The sequence below is a fragment of the Schistocerca americana genome, chromosome 3 (genome assembly GCF_021461395.2).
Source record: "Schistocerca americana isolate TAMUIC-IGC-003095 chromosome 3, iqSchAmer2.1, whole genome shotgun sequence".
NCBI classification, from domain to species: domain Eukaryota; kingdom Metazoa; phylum Arthropoda; class Insecta; order Orthoptera; family Acrididae; genus Schistocerca; species Schistocerca americana.
In genome coordinates, this window is record NC_060121.1 from 979,170,085 (window position 1) to 979,195,692 (window position 25,608).

At 42.6% G+C, this 25,608-nt stretch overlaps 1 protein-coding gene across 1 annotated transcript in view; it reads right to left on the reverse strand.

Annotated features, from left to right (window-relative positions):
- Positions 1-25,608, reverse strand: part of LOC124606605 (solute carrier family 22 member 7-like) — a 148,801-nt gene that overhangs the window by 35,214 nt on the left and 87,979 nt on the right. The window contains exon 5 of the mRNA XM_047138589.1: positions 7,388-7,556. Within this exon, the coding sequence (XP_046994545.1) occupies positions 7,388-7,556 (169 nt within the window). The remainder of the gene's footprint in view (positions 1-7,387; positions 7,557-25,608) is intronic.

The window sequence follows — 25,608 nt, forward strand, 5'->3', positions numbered from 1 at the left end:
GAGTATTCATCGGATGTGAGGGTATCATCTGGAGTGCCCCAGGTAAGTGTGGTAGGTTCGCTGTTGTTTTCTATCTACATAAATGATCTTTTGGATAGGTGGATAGCAATGTGCGGCTGTTTGCTGATCATGCTGTGGTGTACAGGAAGGAGTCGTCGTTGAGTGAAACCCAGCTCGCGCTATTCGCCCACGAGACCCAGACGGCCATAGACACGGGTTCCCGGGCAGATGCCATGTTTCTTGACTTCCGCAAGGCGTTCGATACAGTTCCCCAAAGTCGTTTAATGAACAAAGTAAGAGCATATGGACTATCAGACCAATTGTGTGATTGGATTAAAGAGTTCCTAGATAACAGAACGCAGCATGTCATTCTCAATGGAGAGAAGTCTTCCGAAGAGTGATTTCAGGTGTGCCGCAGGGGAGTGTCGTAGGACCGTTGCTATTCACAATATACATAAATGACCACGTGGATGACATCGAAAGTCCACTGAGGCTTTTTGCGGATGATGCTGTGGTATATCGAGAGGTTGTAACAATGGAAAATTGTACTGAAATGCAGGAGGGTCTGCAGCGTATTGACGCATGGTGCAGAGAATGGCAATTGAATCTCAATGTAGACAAGTGTAATGTGCTGCGAATACACAGAAAGAAAGATCCCATGTCATTTAGCTACAATATAGCATGTCAGCAACTGGAGGCAGTTAATTCCATAAATTATCTGGGAGTACGCATTAGGAGTGATTTAAAATGGAAAGATCATATGAAGTAGATCGTCGGTAAAGCAGATGCCAGACTGAGATTCATTGGAAGAATCCTAAGGAAATGCAATACGAAAACAAAGGAAGTAGGTTACAGTACGCTTGTTCGCCCACTGCTTGAATACTGCTCAGCAGTGTGGGATCCATACTAGATAGGGTTGATAGAAGACGTAGAGAAGATCCAACGGAGAGCAGCACGCTTCGTTACAGGATCATTTAGTAATCGCGAAAGCGTTACGGAGAAGATAGATAAACTCCAGTGGAGGACTCTGTAGGAGAGACGCTCAGTAGCTCGCTACGGGCTTTTGTTGAATTTTCGAGAACATAACTTCTCCGAGGAGTCAAGTAGTATATTGCTCCCTCCTAAGTGTATCTCGAGAAAAGACCATGAGGATAAAAACAAAGAGATCAGAGCCCACACAGAGGCTTACCGGCAATTTTTCTTTCCACGAACAATACGAGACTGGAATAGAAGGGAGAGCCGATAGAGGTACTCAAAGTACTCACCGCCACACACCGTCAGGTGGCTTGCGAAGTATGGATGTAGATGTAGATGTCGATGTAGATGTAGATGAGTGACTGTAGGAGGATACAAGATGACTTGGACAGGATTTGTGATTGGTGTAAAGAATGGCAGGTAACTCTAAATATAGATAAATGTAAATTAATGCAGATGAATAGGAAAAAGAATCCCGTGATTTTTGAATACTCCATTAGTAGTGTAGCGCTTGACACAGTCACGTCGATTAAATATTTGGGCGTAACATTGCAGAGCGATATGAAGTGGGACAAGCACGTAATGGCAGTTGTGGGGAAGGCGAATAGTCGTCTTCGGTTCATTGGTAGAATTGTGGGAAGATGTGGTTCATCTGTAAAGGAGACCGCTTATAAAACACTAATACGACCTATTCTTGCGTACTGCTCTAGCGTTTGGGATCCCTATCAGGTCGGATTGAGGGAGGACATAGAAGCAATTCAAAGGCGGGCTGCTAGATTTGTTACTGGTAGGTTTGATCATCACGCGAGTGTTACGGAAATGCTTCAGGAACTCGGGTGGGAGTCTCTAGAGGAAAGGAGGCGTTCTGTTCGTGAACCGCTGAGGAAATTTAGAGAACCAGCATTTGAGGCTGACAGCAGTACAATTTTACTGCCGCCAAGTTACATTTCGCGGAAAGACCACAAAGATAAGATAAGAGAGATTAGGGCTCGTACAGAGGCATATAGGCAGTCATTTTTCCCTCGTTCTGTTTGGGAGTGGAACAGGGAGAGAAGATGCTAGTTGTGGTACGAGGTACCCTCCGCCACGCATCGTATGGAGGATTGCGGAGTATGTATGTAGATGTAGATGTAGGTGTAGAATACTCTTTCAGGGCAGTTTTGGCCCATCAAACAAAACTTCGCACTTGTTGCCTAGGCACCTCACGTCTACATCAGACATACGGTATTTGAAATCATATAGACTTTGTAGTGTGACGTGTTTTCGGTCACACTGCTATCTGTAATGTAAATATTTCTTTTAAAATATAATTAAATGGTTTTTACTCATTACAAACTGTGAAATATTTACAAAATGTTAATATTTTGTGTTTCATATTGAAAGAACAGGGGCCGGAGTGACACCTTCAACGAAGATAAGCGACTGCTGGAAGATTCCATTTTCCACCATTATTAACGTAATTGTAAAAATGAAAATATGAAAAAGATGTATAATTAAACTACTACAACGTTGGGTTGACATTTTTATTTCGTCCTAAAATCTTATTTGTCGTATGACTCAACATGGATCACGACAGCAATACGTTGTGTGTGACTGAGTTTATAATACTGCAAAATATGAAAACAAATATTTTATCTTGGAAATGTGAAGAAGTGAAATGGTGTGAAAAACTTATTTTTCCAAATTTCCGGTTTTTGTCTTGTACAAAAGCAAAACGCAAAAAGTGAAATAACGGTGTTTTAAGTTACTTTGTGAGATACATAAAGTATGATACATAAAACCAAAGACCATAAGGTAGGGCTTGTCGTCTACTTATTAAGGAAATATCTGAAACATAAAATGCTTGACAAAGATTAAAATATTATAAATTTTGTTTAAAGAAATGAAAGGTCGTGTATCTGTGCTGACTGAATCCGAGATTACAAATTATCAATTTAAATTGAACAACGTCTCTGGGATTGATTATAAAACACATCACTGGTCGACGCTGTAGTACCGAAAAGAAACCATTATTCTGAGGCTTTTTCTTACATCGCCGTTGTTGTTGTGGTCTTCAGTCCTGAGACTGGTTTGATACAACTCTCCATGCTACCCTATGCTGTGCAAGATTCTTCATCTCCCAGTACCTACTGCAGCCTACATCCTTCTGAATCTGCTTAGTGTATTCATCTCTTGGTCTCCCTCTACGATTTTTACCCTCCACGCTGCCCTCCAATACTAAATTGGTGATCCCTCGATGTCTCAGAACGTGTCCTACCAACCGATCCCTTCTTCTAGTCAAGTTGTGCCACAAGCTCCTCTTCTCCCCAATTCTATTCAATACCTCCTCATTAGTTATGTGATCCACCCATCTAATCTTCATCATTCTTCTTGTCTTCTTGTCTAAACTACTTATCGTCCACGTTTCACTTCCATAGATGGCTACACTCCATAGAAATACTTTCAGAAACGACTTCCTCACACTTACATCATTACTCGATGTTAACAAATTTTTCTTCTTCAGAAACGTTTTCCTTGCCATTGTCAGTCTACATTTTATATCCTCTCTACTTCGACAATCATCAGTTATTTTGCTCCCCGAATAGCAAAACTCCTTTACTACTTTAAGTACCTCATTTCCTAATCTAATTCCCTCAGCATCACCCGACTTAATTCGACTAAATTCCATTATCCTCGTTTTGCTTTAGTTGATGTTCATCTTGTACCCTCTTTTCAAGACACTGTCATTCCGTTCAACTGCTTTTCCAAGTCCTTTGCTGTCTCTGACAGAATTACAATATAATCGGCGAACCTCAAAGTTTTTATTTATTTTCTATGGATTTTAATACCTACTCCGAACTTTTCTTTTGTTTCCTTTACTGCTTGCTCAATATACAGATTGAATAACATCGGGGATAGCCTACAACCCTGTCTCACTCCCTTCCCAACCACTGCTTCCCTTTCATACCCCTCGAGTCTGCCATCTGCTTTCTGTACAAATTGTAAATAGCCTTTCGCTCCCTGTATTTATCCCTTCCACCTTCAGAATTTGAAAGTGAGTATTCCAATCAACATTGTCAAAAGCTTTCTCTAAGTCTACAAGTGCTAGAAACGTAGGTTAGCCTTTCCTTAATCTATTTTCTAAGATAAGTCGTAGGGTCAGTATTGCCCCACGTGTTCCAACATTTCTACGGAATCCAAACTGATCTTCCCCGAGGTCGGCTTCTATCAGTTTTTCCATTCGTCTGTAAAGAATTTGCGTTAGTATTTTGCAGCTGTGACTTATGATACATCGCCGTACATATTGCGAAACTGTTTGAATTCGAATAACAAATATTTTCGGCGAGCAACCGCTAACAAAGAGATATTATACACACTCTATATACGGCTATGTAACCAAATGTATCTGCAAGAGACATGATGTTTACAACTAACCAGCATACAGTCACGTAAAACGAAGCGTATCCTGTTAATAATCAAGTAACCTATCCCAGGAAAGAAATTGGTCCAGATGGCATTCATAACCCAGCTCATTCATGTATGATTAGAATATTTTACAAACATCAAGAATTCTGTCCTCAAACATTACAGTTTCCTTGCGCACTGGAATGTGGCCAAGGTCCTGATGTTCAGGAAAGCGGGAAAATACAACTCTCTCCCACAAAATTACTCACTCATCATCCAGCTGAGCCCTTCCAGCAGTGTTGTGGAGTAAATAATTCAGGAGCGCCTCACATGGCACTGCATCAACAATGAAGTGCTGAGCCCAGCGGAATTCCAATTCCAGAATCACCACGCCACAACACAATTTCTCCGTGTAATAGAACGCATAACACACGACAACGACAAAAGAAGGACTAGAAGCATTGTTGTCCTAGACCGCCGAATGTATTTGGCAAACAGCTTCATATGCAAATTGAACGGCGCTAGAATTCCGCTCGGTTTCATAGGTGTCATGCACTCATGCCTCGCTGACAGAAGTTTCCAGAGATTCGAGGTAAACAGTCAATACTGCATGGTAAACAGGGGGGAGCACCTCGACGAAATATACTGGAATCCCACGTGTTAAGCCTCCACGACCACGTGATGGTAGCCATACACACCGATGACGTAACTATCCTGGCACAGTACTAGACATTACCAAACATCATCTCAGCCTACAGACAGCATTGAAAACTCTCAGGCTTTGGCTGGAGAAATGATGAGTTTAGTAAGTGCAAGTTAATTATATTCATAAGCAGATCCTTCCCCCTTCCCCCCCCCCCCCCAATCCTCCCCTCTGCACAAGCACAGACAGTGTAGATAAATTACGTTAGACACATACAGGGTGTCCAGAAAAGGGCTCCCTGATTTCAAAATTAAATATCTCGAAAACAAGGATCGATAGAGGAATGCAGTAAACGGTATGTTTATTGTGAAATCTGTAAGAAGTTTATACAGCAGTTTGAAATAATAGTTACAAAAGCTGCTAACAGATGGCGCTGTACGCTGTACAGCTCATATCAGCATACATAAGTGAAATAATCGTACGAAAACAATCTTTGCAAACAATCACATCACAATGTTTTCAAAATGTTCACCATTGGCACTACAGAGGTGGCGGAAACGAAGAATGAAATTCGCCATCACATTTCGTAGTGTCTCAACCGAAATGGATTCACATGCCACAGAGATCGCCGATTCAAGCTCGTCCAGCGTGGCGGGATGCTTCGGGTAGACCATGTCTTTCACTGTGCCCCACAAAAAAAAAGTCACAGGGAGTCAAATCCGGCGAATATGGAGGCCAATCCATGCCTGCACCAGTAAATTTGGGATATTCCAAAGCAAGGACTCGATTCCCGAAGTATTCCTCAAGAAAGCGAAACACTTGTTCGGTCCGATGTGGTCGAGCTCCATCTTGCATAAACCATTCAGTACCTGGTCGATCCTCTAACGCTTGCTGTGTGGCGACAAATTGTTCCAAAATTGCAACGTAACGTGCACCAGTGACCGTTTCTCGAATGAAAAAAGGGCCAATAATGCATCTGCTGCATACTGCAGCCCACACAGTAACTTTAGGAGAATACAGGGGTTTCGCTTCACACCAATATGGCTTTTCGGAACCACAAAATCGCCAGTTCTGCTTATTCACGTATCCATTCAGGTGGAAGTGTGCTTCATCTGTAAACCAGATGCAGTCAACATCAAATCCTTGTGAGCATCTGATTAGCAAAGGCAACCCTTTGTTGCACAGCTCGTACGGGTATGGCCTGGTGCGTTTGAATTTTGAATGGAAACATGTGTAGGCTCTTTCTCAGTATTTTCCGCGTGCTGGAACGCTTCAAACCAGTCTCAGATGCCATTCTACGGACGGATGACATTGGATTTCGCTGAATAATTCCAGAAACTGTGGCGATATTTTCAGGCGTAACTGCGGTTTCCTTGCGGCCAACATGCCGCACTAGATCATCAGTTACGCCTCATGTTCGTTGAAATTTTGCGAAGAGCGTACGAATGATTTTCGCATCGGGTGCATTAAAGCACATTAAATCGTGCTTGAAAACTTCGCCTTGTTGCCGTGGGACTCTCTTCTAACCTGTGGTACTCTAGCACCAGAAAAACGCGTTGTTCAGTGGAGTACATGGTTTTAATCTCTTCCTTCGGTACGCTAATCTCCTTTCACGTTTCAATAGTTGAACTGATCGCTCTGGGCTTCGGATCACTATTTATACTAGGCATTACGTATGGCGATTACAGCGCCATCTGTTAGCAGCTTTTGTAACTATTATTTCAAACTGCTGTATAAACTTCTTACAGCTTTCACAATAAACATACCGTTTACTGCATTCCTCTATTTGATCTTTGTTTTCGAGATATTTAATTTTGAAATCAGGGAGTCCTTTTCTAAACACCCTGTATTTATCTGTAAGAATTAGCTGCCTCGGCGTTTAGTTGCACTGCGTGGGGGGGGGGGGGGGGGGGGAGGGGGCTGAAACCAGAGCGTAAGTCAGACTTTTCTAATTCTACAGAATGCTCAACAGCCAAAGTATATTGAATAGGGGTGTGGCTAGTACTTCTATATAACTCTCATTACATGGCTGATGACGTACGCAACAGCAGCCTGGGAATACCGAACACCAACAGATCTTCGACCCCTGCACATTATTAATTGTGAACAATATCCCACGTCACAACCGCAACAATGGACCACTCGATTGTACAGTGATACGAGACGCTCGAATGCTCCACGTATCTTGCTACGTGCTTTCTACACACTTCGCTCGTAAAACTCATCTCCTGGCGAACTTCGGCTCGGCTCGTAGACAAGACACGCTGACTAAACACAACCTGTATATATTCGTCGTCCGTTGTTCATTTAGGTCAAAAACATAAAATTTTAATATTCATTGTAACTTTACGCATCCTCATGTATCGTTTATTTTGCGTGCATTACCTGAAGAAGAAGAACAGCGCAAAACAACTGAGGGCGGCAAACGAGATGGAGTAGTTCCAATTGGGCAGCGCCCAGGACACCAGACCAGCAAGCATCACTCCAGCGGCCATGCTGCAGGATGCGTAGCAGTTGATCGCAGTGCGGTGCTTGATGTCAGTCAGCTCCAAGCCTGAAACACGAGAAAACGTCATCATGTGCTTTCAGTCTTCGGTATCAAATAACACAGACTTCACTTCAAAGATGTTCCTGTGACGTTTCGATAATTTACTTGCGGGACAGACACCATAGCAGTATGTATGGTTCCACAATTACTAACTTTTAATGAAAGCCTAAAACTGCAAACGAGAAGAATTTACTTAGGCAAGGGCACCTGTTCTTCGCCGATTGTACTAAGAATGTTATTCACATTGAAATTGTTATTTCGTTTGCAGCCTGTTGCCGTCAGTTTTCAGGAGTTTTGGTTTATTTCTTGACATGTAGCATCAGTCACATCTGCGATATATTTCTAAGTCAGCTGGCTTATAAATATCACATATAATATCAAGGAAATTATGGCTAATAGACTGACCATTTACGAGACTGGCTTTTACATTGCACTTAATCTGCATTTAAAGATACAAGGGCAGGCCACTAGCGTGGCAAGTTGTTCCGAGCGAACCGGTGTTTAAGAATAGCTTGCTGTACATAACTTCGGGGGCTGACATCTAGCGGCCTACCCAGGAGACACACGTGCATGTAACAGTGCCTGCCGTGGGAAAGCTATTCAATGTCTCTTACTGAACGCGTACATTCACCACCTATAAGAATCTAAATAAAGGATAGTAGTTTTTGTGTAATCGCTTTCAAAATTTGTATACTGCACTTTGTTATTAATAGAAAGGTGGTGTGTAAATCTCAGCTTTCTAGCGGGCATATTTTCGGAGACAGAAAAATTTACTTTGAAGTTAGAAAAACTACACTTAACCTTTAAATATAACGCTGGGGTCCAGCGGACCCCACCCTATCCTTTTTAAGTTATTTCTCTTTGAAAACAGAAGGTAGGGATATTTCACTCCTATGTAAATTCTGTTTACGTTTGACTTTCATCAGTTTGTACTAACAAAATGGCAGAAAATTTACGTGATAGGCCAGACTTAATTCTAGCTTTGTTAGAAGCAAGTGAGCAAGAAGATTGAGAAAGCCTATTTGGTGATGATACTGATTCCGATGCAGATGTCGTTCTTGAAGATGAGGATTTAGTTGCTAGTTGCTAGTGAACCTAATGATGCGCTGAATAGTGGTGAGCCTCGTGAAATAGAAAATGAAGATAGTCAAGAAGATGGTGGAGAAGATGATAGCAACGAAAATGAGGAACACCAACGAAATAGACATCTGATTCAGGGGAAGAACAAAAAGACGCCATATATTTGGTCCATCAAAGAGCCAGTACGCCGTGGAAGAGTTGCAAAAAGAAACCTGGTAACGCATTTACCTGGTCCTAAGGGAGCTGCTAAAGATGTAGGAACACCTGAAAATGCTTGGGAGCTTCTAATTGAGGATGCGATGCTAGCAGAGATAACCATGCGAACTAATCAAGAAATAGGCAAGTATGTAACATTGTAAGGCAGTCATATAAGCGGAATACATGTGAAAACGAAATGATAGCGTACATAGGGCTTTTGTACTTGGCTGGTGTGCACAAAGATTCAAAAAGTAATTTAGAAGAACTTTGGTCAACTGAGTTGGGGTTTTCTATTTACAGAGCTACTATGTCCTTACCTCGATTTCGCTTTATAAGTACTTGCTTCCGCTTTGATGACAAAGTCACTGGGCAAGAGAGAATAAGAGATGATGGTTTGGCTGCGATACGATATTTGTGGGACACTTTTGTGGAACACTGTCGTGCTTATTGCACACCATTTCAGCACTGCACCATTGATGAACAACTTCTAGGCTTTCGTGGTCGATGTGGATTCAGGGTATACATGAAATCAAAACAAGGCAGGTATGGTTTGAAAGTAGTTATGCTGAATGATTGTAAGACCAGTTACATGTTAAACGCAATTCCTTACATTGGAAAAGCAGAAACACTGAACAGTGAACCAGTACCCACGTATTACGTGAGAAAGCTATCTGAGCCAATATAAGGGACAAATCGTAATATTACGGCAGACAACTGGTTCACGTCCGTCCTGTTGTTCAACAAAATGCTTGTCGACCACAAACTAACAATGGTTGGAACAATGAGGGCTAACATAACTGAGATACCTGCAAAATTTTTGCAATCTAAACCTAAAGGTTGAATCGTTATTCGCTTTCGACCATAACAAGACCTTAGTTTCCCATAGCCCAAAAGAGAATAAAAATGTTATTTTGCTCTCGACAACGCATCACAATGCAAATGTAGATGCGGAGACCAAGAAACCCGAAATAGTTCTTGTCTATAACTCAACTAAAGGAGGGACTGATACTTTTGACAAATTGTGCCATGGTTACAGTGTCAGCCAGAGAACGAAACGTTGGCCGTTAAGACTTTTTTTCGGGATGATGGATGAATGTGTCGTCAACTCTATGGTTTTGTACCTTTTGAATGCAAAAAATTCTAAACTCAGCCAAAGGAAGTATTTGCAGATATTGGCAAAGAACTTGATAAAACCATGGCTCGCTCAACAACTGGAAATTCTACGATTCAGAGAGGAATCAAACTTGCTATTCGGGGAATAGTGCAGATTCCAGCAGAACGTCAAGTTGCAAAAGACGGCGAGCCACCCAGAAAACAAAGCTGCTCCTTCTGCCCTCGAGCAAGAGATCGGAAAACGAGGCTCCTCTGTTCATCACACCGATCTGATGTGTATGAGGAACATCGTGCAATGGTTTGCAGAGATTGTACGGAGTAGAAAAAGGACACAAACCACTTCAAGGCAAATAATCAATTTTTCTTACATTTTTCACTAAATGGTTAATTAATTTTGTTAGAATTTAATAATCTAGAAATTTATTCAATATTATGTGAAATATATGTAGTTTATAGTGTGTAAATAAAAGTCCTGGTAACAGATTTAATTAGTTTTCAATTTATACCTATTTTATAAGAGCCTATGGCTGTGATGTAAGAGGATTTGCGTAATTTTCATAGTAAAAAGTATCTTTTTTGTGTGATATTATAAGAAAATCTTTAAATGCTTTCACTTTTTCAAAAACACTGAGTTATTCTACTTTTTGTGTACTTTCTGAAAATATAAGTAGATTCAATCCAGTTTTTAAAATTTCTAATTTCATTTATTTTTTGGAAATCAATATGTTTTAGTAAATAAGAATGTAACATCTTTTGAAAATTGCTACTAAAATTCGATAAGATAAAGTTTTCCAACCAAAAATTGTTTCAGCACGATTAAATGTTCATGAGAAATATGTAAACAAAATATTTTCAAAAATTTCAAAAATGTGATAAATATAAGAAGAAATACATTGGGGTCCATGACACCCCAAGGTTATGTTTGTGTATATTCTAATAAGTGTTATATTTAAAGTTTAAGAAAGGAAATTCACCTGGGAACAATTATGACTTGTTTTTGGTTGTCAATTGAAATACTCACCTGAAGTATCTGGCTATAGAATCGTTTAATTGAAATTTAATTTAAAAATTTCAAATACCTTACAATTCTTGTAGTATGAAATCTAGAATAACTTCAGAAAGAACTATTAAAAATCAATATTTATTTTATTATGTGTTACGTGAGCCTGTGAGTACATGAGAGTGTGTACGTGCGACATTCGTCAGATTTCAGTATTGCATTGTATACCGTCTTAAGTAACGTGGAAGAGTTACACAAGCCTGTTGTGAGAAAATGATCCTGGGGATTTATCCCCTTTGCTGATGACGTATGTCTAGGTGTGATTGCTATTGTAACAGAGCAGACAGAAAGTCAGCTGGAGTAAAATCTGTATCTACAGAATATTTCCGGAATTACTGTCTTTTCGTTTTCGTTTATTAAACATTACTATAATATTTGTATGTCAGATTGACGCAAATGCGTCTGTGTATAACGATTGCTGCAGACCAGTTATGGCCCAAGTATGATCACCAGCGAGTATTCTGATTGGCAGTCAATATGGTGAGCCAATCAGAGTTGAGACGGTTACCGCTGCTTGCCTGATAGTTATACTGGGAGGGAGGATGGAAGAAGGAAGTCGCTCGCTAGCTTTGAACGTGGACGGTCATGCTACTAGTGCCAGTAAAATTAATGTGTAAGATGAAGAATTACCTAGTGTTTGAGTTATTGGTGAGCTAAGTCGACAGCAGTTGTTGTTGAGGACTGCTTGGCGAAATTTCAGAGGTTTTGACTAAATCTGTTGGACAGATATTCGCGTGTGAAATATTGGCCTTCATAGAATCTGCGTGGCGTGTTTCAGTATCCAACTGCTGAGCATTTTTGTCGATCAGTTTTTTTCTTAGAAATCCACGAGAAGGACCGAATGTAATAACTCTTATTAGTGGTGAAATTATTGACTGTGAAAAAGTTGTTTAATATGGGTCGGGTTTGGACAGATTTCTGGCTGCTGTGCGTGTGAAATTTGTGTATGAATCATGAACTGGAAGGAAATAGCAATACCCAATAGTTTAAATATGGACTGAACAGTACCTTTTCTTTGGTTATCAAGGGCAAAATGAGCATTATTGTGAGGAAATTCCGGACATTATTTTCCAGAAGCCAATCCATTTTCTTACTGCCTGATAAAGTTGCACGACAGTATTTCTACGCATCTTTCTTTCATAACTAGAGTTCCGCGGCCTCAGTAATTGTAGATATTAGGTGGTGCTTTTTATCGACACTGATTTTACATCATCTTGTAAGTACCTACGTTGCCGAGTGACTGGACATTGGGCAGACGCCGTTCTGAGGTAGGTGAATTTTAATTTGCAGCCTGCACAGTGACAACAACGAATAGACACGAGAAATTAAACCGCGACCCGCCGCAGCCACGACATTCGTAACGTGGTGTATTTCAAAGTTTGTATACTTTCAGTAGTTCATTAGGACAACGTAATGTGTAAATAGTAAGGCGTACTACTTAGACAATTCCAAAAAACTGCAAGAGACGGCTTACGCGTCAGTGATGTCTCCGTGCGCTGCCATCCTGAACATGATATGACGGTGGTCATGTGGTTTGCGTTCAAGCTCCGTCATCGGTTAATCAGTGGACCGAACCCCGCATGTTTTTCTTAATTTGTATTTTTTTAAACAGTAGTCATATTATTTCATACATGTTGTTGTTGTGGTCTTCAGTCCTGAGACTGGTTTGAGGCAGCTCTCCATGCTACTCTATCCTGTGCAAGCTTCTTCATCTCCCAGTACCTACTGCAACCTACATCCTTCTGACTCTGCTTAGTGTATTCATCTCTTGGTCTCCCTCTACGATTTTTACCCTCCACGCTGCCCTCCAGTGCTAAATTGGTGATCCCTTGATGCCTCAGAACATGTCCTACCAACCGATCCCTTCTTCTAGTTAAGTTGTCCCACAAACTTTTCTTCTCCCCAATCCTTTACAATACCTCCTCATTAGTTATATGATCTACCCATCTAATCTTCAGCATTCTTCTGTAGCACCACATTTCGAAAGCTTCTATTCTCTTCTTGTCCAAACTAGTTATCGTCCTTGTTTCACGTCCATACATGGCTACACTCGATACAAATACTTTCACAAACATCATCCTGACACTTAAATCAATACTCGATGTTAACAAATTTCTCTTCCTCAGAAACGCTTTCCTTGCCATTGCCAATCTACATTTGATATCTTCTCTACTTCGACCATCGTCAGTTATTTTGCTCCCAAAATAGCAAAATTCCTTTACTACTTTAAGTGTCTCATTTCCTAATCTAATTCCCTCAGCATCACCCGGCTTAATTCGACTACATACCATTATCCTCGTTTTGCTTTTGTTGATGTTCATCTTATACCCTCCTTTCATGACACTGTCCATTCCGTTCAACTGCTCTTCCAAGTCTTTTGCTGTCTCCGACAGAATTACAATGTCATCGGCGAACCTCAAAGCTTTTATTTCTTCTCCATGGATTTTAATACCTACTCCGAATTTTTCTTTTGTTTCCTTCACTGCTTGCTCAATATACAGATTGGACAACATCGGGGATAGGCTACAACCCTGTCTCACTCCCTTCCCAACCACTGCTTCCCTTTCGTGTCCCTCCACTCTTATAACTGCCATCTGGTTTCTGTGCAAACTGTAAATAGCCTTTCCCTCCCTGTATTTTACCCCCGCCACCTTCAGAATTTGAAAGACAGTATTCCTGGCAACATTGACAGTAGCTTTCTCTAAGTCTACAAATGCTGGAAACGTAGGTTTGCCTTTCCTTAATCTAGCTTCTAAGGTAAGTCGTAGTGTCAGTATTGCCTCACGTGTTCCAATATTTCTACGGAATCCAAACTGATCTTCCCCGAGGTCGGCTTCTACCAGTTTTTCCATTCGTCTGTAGAGAATACGCGTTAGTATTTTGCATCCGTGACTTATTAAACTGATAGTTCGGTAATTTTCACATCTGTCAGCACCTGCTTTTTTTGGGATCGGAATTATTATATTCTTCTTAAAGTCTGAGGGTATTTCGTCTGTCTCATACATCTTGCTCACCAGATGGTAGAGTTTTTTCTGGACTGGCTCTCCCAAGGCCGTCAGTAGTTCCAATGGAATGTTGTCTGCTCCCGGGGCCTTGTTTCGACTAAGGTCTTTCAGTCCTCTGTCAAACTCTTCACGCAGTATCGTATGTCCCATTTCATCTTCATCTACATCCTCTTCCACTTCCATAATATTGTCCTCAAGTACATTGCCCTTGTATAGGCCTCTATATACTACCTCCACCTTTCTGCTTTCCCTTCTTTGCTTAGAAGTGGGTTTCCATCTGAGCTCTTGATATTCATACAAGTGGTTCTCTTTTCTTCAAAGGTCTCTTTAACTTTCCTGTAGGCAGTATCTATCTTACCCTCTACATCCTTACATTTGTCCTCTAGCCATCCCTGCTTAGCCATTTTGCACTTCCTGTCGATGTCGTTTTTGAGACGTTTGTATTCCTTTTTGTCTGCTTCATTTACTGCATTTTTATATTTTCTCCTTTCATCAATTAAATTCAATATTTCTTCTGTTACCCAAGGATTTCTACTAGCCCTCGTCTTTTACCTACTTGATCCTCTGCTGCCTTCACTACTTCATCCCTCAAAGCTACCCATTCTTCTTCTACTGTACTTCTTTCCCCCATTCCTGTCAATTGTTCCCTTATGCTCTCCCTGAAACTCTGTACAACCTCTGGTTCTTTCAGTTTATCCAGGTCCCATCTCCTTAAATTCCCACCTTTTTGCAGTTTCTTCAGCTTTAATCTACAGTTCATAACTAATAGATTGTGATCAGAGTCCACATCTGCCCCTGGAAATGTCTTACAATTTAAAACCTGGTTCCTAAATCTCTGTCTTACCATTATGTAATCTACCTGAAACCTGTCAGTATCTCCAGGCTTCTTCCATGTATACAACCTTCTTTCATGATTCTTGAACCAAGTGTTAGCTATGATTAAGTTGTGCTCTGTGCAAAATTCTATCAGGCGGTTTTCTCTTTCATTTCTTAGCCCCAATCCATATTCACCTACTATGTTTCTTTCTCTCCCTTTTCCTACTACCGAATTCCAGTCACCCATGGGTATTTTCGTCTCACTTCACAATCTGAATAATTTCTTTTATTTCATCATACATTTCTTCAATTTGTTCATCTGCACAGCTAGTTGTCATATAAACCTGTACTACTGTAGTAGGCGTGGGCTTCGTGTCTATCTTGGCCAAAATAATGCGTTCACTATGCTGTTTGTATCCGCACTCCTATTTTTTTTATTCATTATTAAACCGACTCCTGCATTATCCCTATTTGCTTTTGTATTTATAACCCTGTATTCACCTGACCAGAAGTCTTGTTCCTGCTACCAACGAACTTCACTAATTCCCACTATATCTAACTTTAACCTATCCATTTCCCTTTTTAAATTTTCTAACCTACCTGCCCGATTAAGGGATCTTACAATCCACGCTCTGATCCGTAGAATGCCAGTTTTCTTTCTCCTGATAACGACGTCCTCCTGAGTAGTCCCCACCCGGAGATCCGAATGGGGGACTACTTTACCTCCGGAATATTTTACCCAAGAGAACACCATCATCATTTAACCATACAGTAAAGCTGCATGCCCTCAGGAAAAATTACAGCTGTAGTTTCCCCTTGCTTCCAGCCGTTCGCAATACCAGCACAGCAAGGCCGTTTTGTTTAGTGTTACAAGGCCTGATCAGTCAATCATCCAGAGCGTTGCCCCTGCAACTACTGAAAAGGCTGCTGCCCCTCTTCAGGAACCACACGTTTGTCTGGCCTCTCAACAGATACCCCTCTGTTGTGGTTGCGGTACGGCTATCTGTATCGATGAGGCACGCAAACCTCCCCACCATCGGCAAGGTCCATGGTTCTAGGGGGGGGGGGGGGGGGGGGGGAGGATATTGCAAGGAAATGTGATGAAAAGACAATTATATTTGCCTGAACGTTTACTGAATTTCTAATGTTATTTGGGTATTTTCTAATTTATATTGGCACAAAAAATATTATAATTATCTAGAATTAAACGACCAAACGCATAATGCTTTCCTGAAAACGTATGCCTGTCGTGATTTCCGAAATCCCATGTACCTGCAGTCGGGTAAGGTACCGAAACTACTTCGCACGCTGAACGCTTCGATCTGCAGGCACATGTTTTTCAAGGACGAGGGACAGGCTTGGAAAGCCCCAGTCAGATGTCGACAAATACAGAACTTTATCCAGTAATACAATGAGTTACAATATGCCAGAATATGAGGGTAATGTGCGATTAATTGTCCGACGTGCTTTATACAGAATTTGCGGAATATATTTTTCACATAGACATAGACATTGACATCGAAATAAGTGTCCAAGGAATAGAAAAGCAACTGGAATCACTCAATAGAGGAAAGTCCACTGGACCTGACGGGATACCAATTCGATTCTACACAGAGTACGCGAAAGAACTTGCCCCCCTTCTAACAGCCGTGTACCGCAAGTCTCTAGAGGAACGGAGGGTTCCAAATGATTGGAAAAGAGCACAGATAGTCCCAGTCTTCAAGAAGGGTCGTCGAGCAGATGCGCAAAACTATAGACCTATATCTCTTACGTCGATCTCTTGTAGAATTTTAGAACATGTTTTTTGCTCGCGTATCATGTCATTTCTGGAAACCCAGAATCTACTATGTAGGAATCAACATGGATTCCGGAAACAGCGATCGTGTGAGACCCAACTCGCCTTATTTGTTCATGAGACCCAGAAAATATTAGATACAGGCTCCCAGGTAGATGCTATTTTTCTTGACTTCCGGAAGGCGTTCGATACAGTTCCGCACTGTCGCCTGATAAACAAAGTAAGAGCCTACGGAATATCAGACCAGCTGTGTGGCTGGATTGAAGAGTTTTTAGCAAACACAACACAGCATGTTGTTATCAATGGAGAGACGTCTACAGACGTTAAAGTAACCTCTGGCGTGCCACAGGGGAGTGTTATGGGACCATTGCTTTTCACAATATATATAAATGACTTAGTAGATAGTGTCGGAAGTTCCATGCGGCTTTTCGCGGATGATGCTGTAGTATACAGAGAAGTTGCTGCATTAGAAAATGGTAGCGAAATACAGGAAGATCTGCAGCGGATAGGCACTTGGTGCAGGGAGTGGCAACTGACCCTTAACATAGACAAATGTAATGTATTGCGAATACATAGAAAGAAGGATCCTTTATTGTATGATTATATGATAGCGGAACAAACACTGGTAGCAGTTACTTCTGTAAAATATCTGGGAGTATGCGTACGGAACGATTTGAAGTGGAATGATCATATAAAACTAATTGTTGGTAAGGCGGGTACCAGGTTGAGATTCATTGGGAGAGTGCTTAGAAAATGTAGTCCATCAACAAAGGAGGTGGCTTACAAAACACTCGTTCTACCAAACTTGAGTATTGCTCATCAGTGTGGGATCCGTACCAAGTCAGGTTGACGGAGGAGATAGAGAAGATCCAAAGAAGAGCGGCGCGTTTCGTCACTGGGTTATTTGGTAACCGTGATAGCGTTACGGAGATGTTTAATAAACTCAAGTGGCAGACTCTGCAAGAGAGGCGCTCTGCATCGCGGTGTAGCTTGCTCGCCAGGTTTCGAGAGGGTGCGTTTCTGGATGAGGTATCGAATATATTGCTTCCCCCTACTTATACCTCCCGAGGAGATCACGAATGTAAAATTAGAGAGATTAGAGCGCGCACGGAGGCTTTCAGACAGTCGTTCTTCCCGCGAACCATACGCGACTGGAACAGGAAAGGGAGGTAATGACAGTGGCACGTAAAGTGCCCTCCGCCACACACCGTTGGGTGGCTTGCGGAGTATCAATGTAGATGTAGATGTAGATAGACACGGAAAACATGAATTAAATCGGTATCTAGCACATCGAATTAATGCAACTTTCACGCATGCACAAGGAATCTTCTGCCGCCGATATTTTAAAAAGTCTCTCTTTCTTCCGACAATGTGGATGAAAACCATGCGTAACGCAATATTTTCGTAAATATTTAAAGTCAGTATCGCCATTGGACCGTATTTTATTTGCAGTGTTACCTTTACACGATCACAGTGCCATCATCAAGTATTTTAATGTTATACAGTGCCTAAGACGGCATACTGTCGTATTTAAAATACACTATTAGACACATTGTCTAAGGGTCAATATTTCTAGTAAAAGCCTACTGCTTTGTTTTATCACTGAGCCAACTGTGATTCAGTCAAGATGGTATACTCAGTGATAAAACAAAGCAGTAGGCTTTTACCAGAAATATTGACCCTTAGACAATGTGTGTAATAGTGTATTTTAAATACGACATTATGTCATCTTAGGCACTATACAACATTAAAACACTTGATAATAGCACTGTAAAGCCGAAATCGTGATCGTGTAAATGTAACACTGCAAATAAAAAGCAATCCAATGGCGGTACTGACATTAAAGAAATATACTGTGAGTGTGGCCCCACATTACGAAAAAATTATTTCCTTATTATCGGTTGAAACGTCCCCTTAGAAAGATTAGTGAATTACTGTGCTGGTAAATCCCTTACGTTATTTGATTTTCAAATAGCTGAGCAGAACTGAACGTACTCAGACATTTCGCTCTTTACCTATTCTGATCAACACTAAACTGACACACATTATTTTTAGCGTAACTCAATCTGACTTTCAAAAATCCCTACAAAAGAATGGCCCTGACTAACATTAACCTATACCTTTCACAAATCACTTACCTCACAAAATCTTCGTTACTCGAACTACTGCAATACAGCGGGCGCCACTACTGCCAGCTAAATAAAAGATTCAAACTACTGAAGGCACTAATTACTGATAGGCATACTTAGGAAATGAAAGATTTTGATAGAGAACACACAATGCATTTAGCTTAATAGTGTTCAAAAGTCATAATATATATAGCAGTTCATGACATCCATTCTTACAAATGTACTGTTTCTGATGGACACACGTCCAGATCATCCGCTCTCAAAAATCCGCCATCTCTCTCCCCACATCCACCACTGCTGGCGGCTCACCTCCAACTGCGCAACGCTACGCGCTGGTAACAGCCTACAGCCCAACACTACAATAGAGAATATTACAACAATGCCACCCAGCCCAGCCACGCACAGCCAGTGATTTTCATACAGTGCGCTACGTGGCGTTACCAATATAAAAACCTAAACAGCCTACTTACACGGTGCCGAAAACTGTCGATGCATGAATGGATGTATTTTAATAGTATATTCAAGACAATCAATTTGTCGTTCGTTGTTAATCAGAAGTGACCAGGTCTGAAAAGCCTCGATAAAGTTTTTGATTTTCCTGTAGAAATAAAAATCCCAGAATATTTGTTGTAATAATAAAAATTAGTAAACAGCGAAATAGCAGTGGAAATTCAAGAACAGTTCATGAAAATGCACGTGTCTTTTCACCATATTACCTTTCAAATTTACTATGTACGAAATAATATGACTAGTGTTGAAAAAAATATACCGCTAACTTAAAGAAAAAGATGGGTGGGGCTCTATCCAACGATCCACCGATTACGGAGTCTGAACGCTAACCAGACGGCCACCGTCATCTAATGTTCAGGACGGGTACGTTAATGAAGGGTGAAACTTCTCTTGCGATTTTCTCCAAATTGCCTTGGCAGTACACCATAGTACATGCACGCTATGTTGTCCTGATGGACTTCTAAAAATGACCCGATGGTCGTGGGCTTCACTTCTCAGTAACTGAAATCCTCTCGTGTAGATGTGTTACCTGTTCTGAAATTAATCGGTGTGACAGAAGCAGTTACTACACTACTGGCCATTAAAACTGCCACACCACCAAGGTGACGTGCTACAGACGCGAAATTTAACCGACAGGAAGAAGAACTTGTGATATGTAAATGATTAGCTTTTCACAGCATTCACACAAGGTTGGCGCCGGTGGCGACACCTACAACGTGCTGACATGAGGAAAGTTTCCAACCGATTTATTATACACAAACAGCAGTTGACCTGCGTTGCCTGGTGAAACGTTGTTATGATGCGTCGTCTAAGGAGGAGGTAGAAATGCGTACCATCACGTTTCCGACTTTGATAAATGTCGGCTTGTAGCCTATCGCGATTGCGGTTTATCGCATCGCGACATTGCTGCTCGCGTTGGTCGAGATCCAACGACTGTTAGCACAATATGGAATCGGTGGGTTCAGGAGGGTAATACGGAACGCCGTGCTGGATCCCAACGGCCTCGTATCACTAGCAGTCAAGATGACAGTCATCTTATCCGCATGGCTGTAACGGATCGTGCAGCCACGTCTCGATCCCTGAGTCAACAGATGGGGACGTTTGCAAGACAACAACCGTCTGCACGAACAGTTCGACGACGTTTGCAGCAGCATGGACTATCTGCTCGCAGACCATGGCTGCGGTTACTCTTGACGCTGCATCACAGACAGGAGCGCCTGCGATGGTGTACTCGACGACGAACCTGGGTGCACGAATGGTGAAACGTCATTTTTTCGGATGAATCCAGGTTCTGTTTACAGCATCATGAAGGTTGCAGACGTGTTTGGCGACATCGCGGTGAACGCACATTGGAAGCGTGTATTCGCCATCGCCATACTGGCATATCACCCGGCGTGATGGTATGGGGTGCCATTGGTTACTCGTCTCGGTCACCTCTTGTTCGCATTGACGGCACTTTGAACAGTGGACGTTACATTTCAGATGTGTTACGACCCGTGGTTCTACCCTTCATTCGATCCTTGCGAAACCCTACATTTCAGCAGGATAATGCACGACCGCATGTTGCAGGTCTTGTACAGGCCTTTTTGGATACAGAAAATGTTCGACTGCTGCCCTGGCCAGCACATTCTCCAGATCTCTCATCAATTGAAAACGTCTGGTCAATGGTGGCCGACCAGCTGGCTCGTCACAATACGCCAGTCACTACTCTTGATGAACTGTGGTATCGTGTTGAATCTGCATGGGCAGCTGTACCTGTACACGCCATCCAAGCTCTATTTGACTCAATGCCCAGGCGTATCAAGGCCGTTATTACGGCCAGAGGTGGTTGTTCTGGGTACTGATGTCCAAATTGCGTGAAAATGTAGTCAAACGTCAGCTCTGGTATAATATATTTATCCAATAAATACCCGTTTATCATCTGCATTTCTTCGTGGTGTAGCAATTTTAATGGCGAGTAGTGTAAGTCGAAATGCCATTTGTTTCAACTATTTCCACGTCCAGCTGGTAAACAAGGTAGGAGTCGAATATATACAGAGGAGCCAAAACATTACGGCTAGTGCCCACCGCGAGGCTGAATGTCGCCTGGAGCAGGTTGGAGAGGCCGAGCGGTTCTAGGCCCTACAGTCTGGAGCCGAGCGGCCGCTACGGTCGCAGGTTCGAATCCTGCCTCGGGAATGGATGTGTACGATGTCCTTAGGTTAGTTAGGTTTAAGTAGTTGTAAGTTCTAGGGGACTGATGACCTCAGAAGTTAAGTCCCATAGTGCTCAGAGCCTGGAGTCGCCTGGAGCCGCTTCGGGTGCGTGACGTGCTCAGGAAAGAATACCAGCAGAGCAGAGACGAAATAGGAATCGTTCTAGCGATGATAGTCGCCACAAAGGAGGAAAATCTCTAATGGAAGTGAATTCGACTGAGGGCAGATCGTTGTGGGAACGACACTCCCGGATATCGAGACGCTGGTCGGCTGTTTACGTGCTGCTGCCGTAACCATCCATGGGAAAAGGTTCAAGGACTGTGAATCCAAGAGCAGGCAATCCTGTGTTGGCTTCTACACCTCACCAGATAACGTGCTGATTGGAGGCTTGCCAGCTCTCTAAATCAGCACAGACGGCTATCAGTGGTAAACCTGACGACAAGGTACAGCTCTAATCCAGGCACAAGCGTTAGAGAGCACGCTATCCAGTGCACATCACTGAACGTGGGTACTGGACCGTGAATCAATCGACACGTGTCGCCTCGTGGGATGAATGACCTTCCTTGCCACACCATGTAATTGGTCGCAGCGAACAGAACGGCTTCTCGGTAGATGCACCACGCTACTGATGTATCCGGTGGCCGCCGTATTATGCTGTGTGGGACACTTAGCTGGATTTCCATGGGACCTGTGGCAGTAATCATGATAGACGTGCACTACTTGAAGATTACTGCGGACCACCCGCATCCCTTCATGCTTGACCTCTTCCCCAATGGCGATGATATATGACAGCTTAACTACTGTCTATGTGATAAGGCCAGAATCGTGCTGCAGTGGTTTGAGAAGCATGACAGCGATCCCACGTATCAAATCTGCCATATATTATGAATCAGATGGAACACATCTGTGACGCTATCGGACGCCAGTTCAGCGCCCACGACACACCGATCCGAAATTCACGGTAATTGCGTGATGTGCGTAGGAATTTGGTGCCACATCCTTCTGAATGGGCATCAAGTGCTTATCGAACCAATGACACGCAAAATCGCTGTTGTATAGCGTTCCAAAGGTGTGCCATTACGCTTTGCAGTGGGTGGTTATAACGTTTTGGGTTCTCGACTAACACGATAGACGTCGCCCAGCAACTGTGAGCGATGGGAGAAAGGATGCCTTCGCCTTGTAAGCGGAAAAGTTCCACCTTGAGCCTGTCTCGGAGAGCAGAGGGGACCGGGCAGGCCTTAAAAAACGAGGGATAGCAGAGGGAGGATGAATGGAACATTCCAGAATTTGAAACACGAACAGCTGCTAGCATGCGTTTCTTAGAAGTAGATACCTTAGGGGTTGCGAAGCAACTCAAATCGCTTGATACGGGCAAGTCTTCAGGTCCAGATTGTATACCTATTAGGTTCCTTTCAGATTGCGCTGATACAGTAGCTCCCTACTTAGCACTCATATACAACCGCTCGCTCACCGATAGATCTGTACCTACAGATTGGAAAATTGCGCAGGTCGCACCAGTGTTTAAGAAGGGTAGTAGGAGTAATTCATCTAACTACAGACCTATACCATTGACGTCGGTTTGCGGTAGGGTTTTGGAGCATATACTGTATTGAAGTATTATGAATCACCTCGAAGGGAACGATCTATTGATACGTAATCAGCATGTTTTCAGAAAACATCGTTCTTGTGCAACGCAGCAAGCTCTTTATTCGCACGAAGTAATGGCCGCTATCGACAGGGGATCTCAAGTTGATTCCGTATTTCTAGATTTCCGGAAAGGTTTTGACACCGTTCCTCACAAGCGACTTCTAATCAAGCTGCGAGCCTATGGGGTATCGTCTCAGTTGTGCGACTGGATTCGTGATTTCCTGTCAGGAAGGTCGCAGTTCGTAGTAATAGACGGCAAATCATCGAGTAAAACTGAAGTGACATCAGGTGTTCCCCAGGGAAGCGTCCTGGGACCTCTGCTGTTCCTGATCTATATAAATGACCTGGGTGACAATCTGAGCAGTTCTCTTAGGTTGTTTGCAGATGATGCTGTAATTTACCGTCTAGAAAGGTCATCCGAAAACCGGTATCAGTTGCAAAGCGATTTAGAAAAGATTGCTGTATGGTGTGGCAGATGGCAGTTGACTCTAAATAACGAAAAGTGTGAGGTGATCCACACGAGTTCCAAAAGAAATCCGTTGGAATTCGATTACTCGATAAATGGTACAATTCTCAAGGCTGTCAATTCAACTAAGTACCTGGGTGTTAAAATTACGAACAACTTCAGTTGGAAAGACCACATAGATAATATTGTGGGGAAGGCGAGCCAAAGGTTACGTTTCATTGGCAGGACACTTAGAAGATGCAACAAGTCCACTAAAGAGACAGCTTACACTACACTCGTTCGTCCTCTGTTAGAATATTGCTGCTCGGTGTGGGATCCTTACCAGGTGGGATTGACGGAGGACATCGAAAGGGTGCAAAAAAAGGGCAGCTCGTTTTGTATTATCACGTAGTAGGGGAGAGAGTGTGGCAGATATGATACGCGAATTGGGATGGAAGTCATTACAGCAAAGACGTTTTTCGTCGCGGCGAGATCTATTTACGAAATTTCAGTCACCAACTTTCTCTTCCGAATGCGAAAATATTTTGTTGAGCCCAATCTACATAGGTAGGAATGATCATCAAAATAAAATAAGACAAATCAGAGCTCGAACAGAAAGGTTTAGGTGTTCGTTTTTCCCGCGCGCTGTTCGGGAGTGGAGTGGTAGAGAGATAGTATGATTGTGGTTCGACGAACCCTCTGCCAAGCACTTAAATGTGATTTGCAGAGTAGTCATGTAGATGTAGATGTAGATGCAGTGAAACCCTTCACCCCTGGTGTGGAGGATGAGAACAACGTTTCGTATTTGCTGAGCAACGGGGCAAGGAGGGTATCCGAGGAGGGGATAGAGGCGACCTGTACCTCTCCCAGGTGACCAAAAATGTCCAAACCCAGAAGGTTAGCACCGAGGGACTGACATACCGTGTCAATTCGGAAGACCACAGGAATATGCGCAACCTCCAAGGTAAGGAGGAAACGTGCTCCCGACTCGGGAATGACGGTGAATACCTGTCCGTCAATGGAATGCGAGGCAGGTCCTGTGGTGACGATTCGTGACGAGCCTGTACGTTCGAGGGAAGCGTGGCACCTACTACGCGCTGTTTCCGCAAAGCCTCACCCACAACGGCAGGATAGCCCGTTCGGCTGCAAGCCGTGCACCTTCCTCTCTGGTGGTGGCACTGCGACCATTGGTGAGGCCGGAAACAGTCCGGACATGATGGGAAACGGGCGAAAGACTTTCTGTCACGGAGTGTACCAACGGACCGACGGGACTCCCGCTCAGCGCTTAAGCGACTGGCGAGCCGCGGAAACAGCCAGATCAAAGCGCGGTGGATGTAGCCGATGAGACTGTCCGTACGCACGAATTATCAGCAGACAGGTGTCGAGGGATGGGTCCTGCAACTTCAAAATATCAGCCCGTTAGGACAGACAGTATATCCCAGCTGAGAAAACGGAATTTCTGTGAGCAAGTGCCAAGCGAGTAGTGGATCTGCATGTCTGCCTAGCAAGAGAGATTGACTACGAAAAGAAAATACAATGGTGATACATGGTTAGTGTAAGTGCAAGAAATAATGTCAAATTTTTCCATATCTTCTGCTGCTGATTCTGTAGATTTGTACTGCAGTAAGCATTACATGTTTTGAGGTGTTACTGTGTTTTCTCGAAGTAAAATTTCCATGTTTGCAGTAACACAGAAAAACCAGAGTGTTTCATTATCAAAACGTTGTAACTGCACAAATTCAGCGTTGTTCGTCCAGGAAAATAAAAAAGATACTGCTATTTATTTCAAAGATAGCGTGAGTAATTGTATAATAGCTGTTACAAAAGTATGCAACATGGTGTTTTATGTCACGTACACTGCTTGAAGCAAGGAAACCCATATATGCAAGCATGAAATACGTAAGCAAGAAACATACAGAACACAGAATACATCAGTTATATAAAAAGCAGAACCCATATCTCATTCATTATGCAGTGGAACACAGTCTCATTTGCTCGATAGTGTGTGAACGAATACAGTTATTGAACGTTTCGTGAACGAAACTGTTGGTGAAGACAAGAAAAA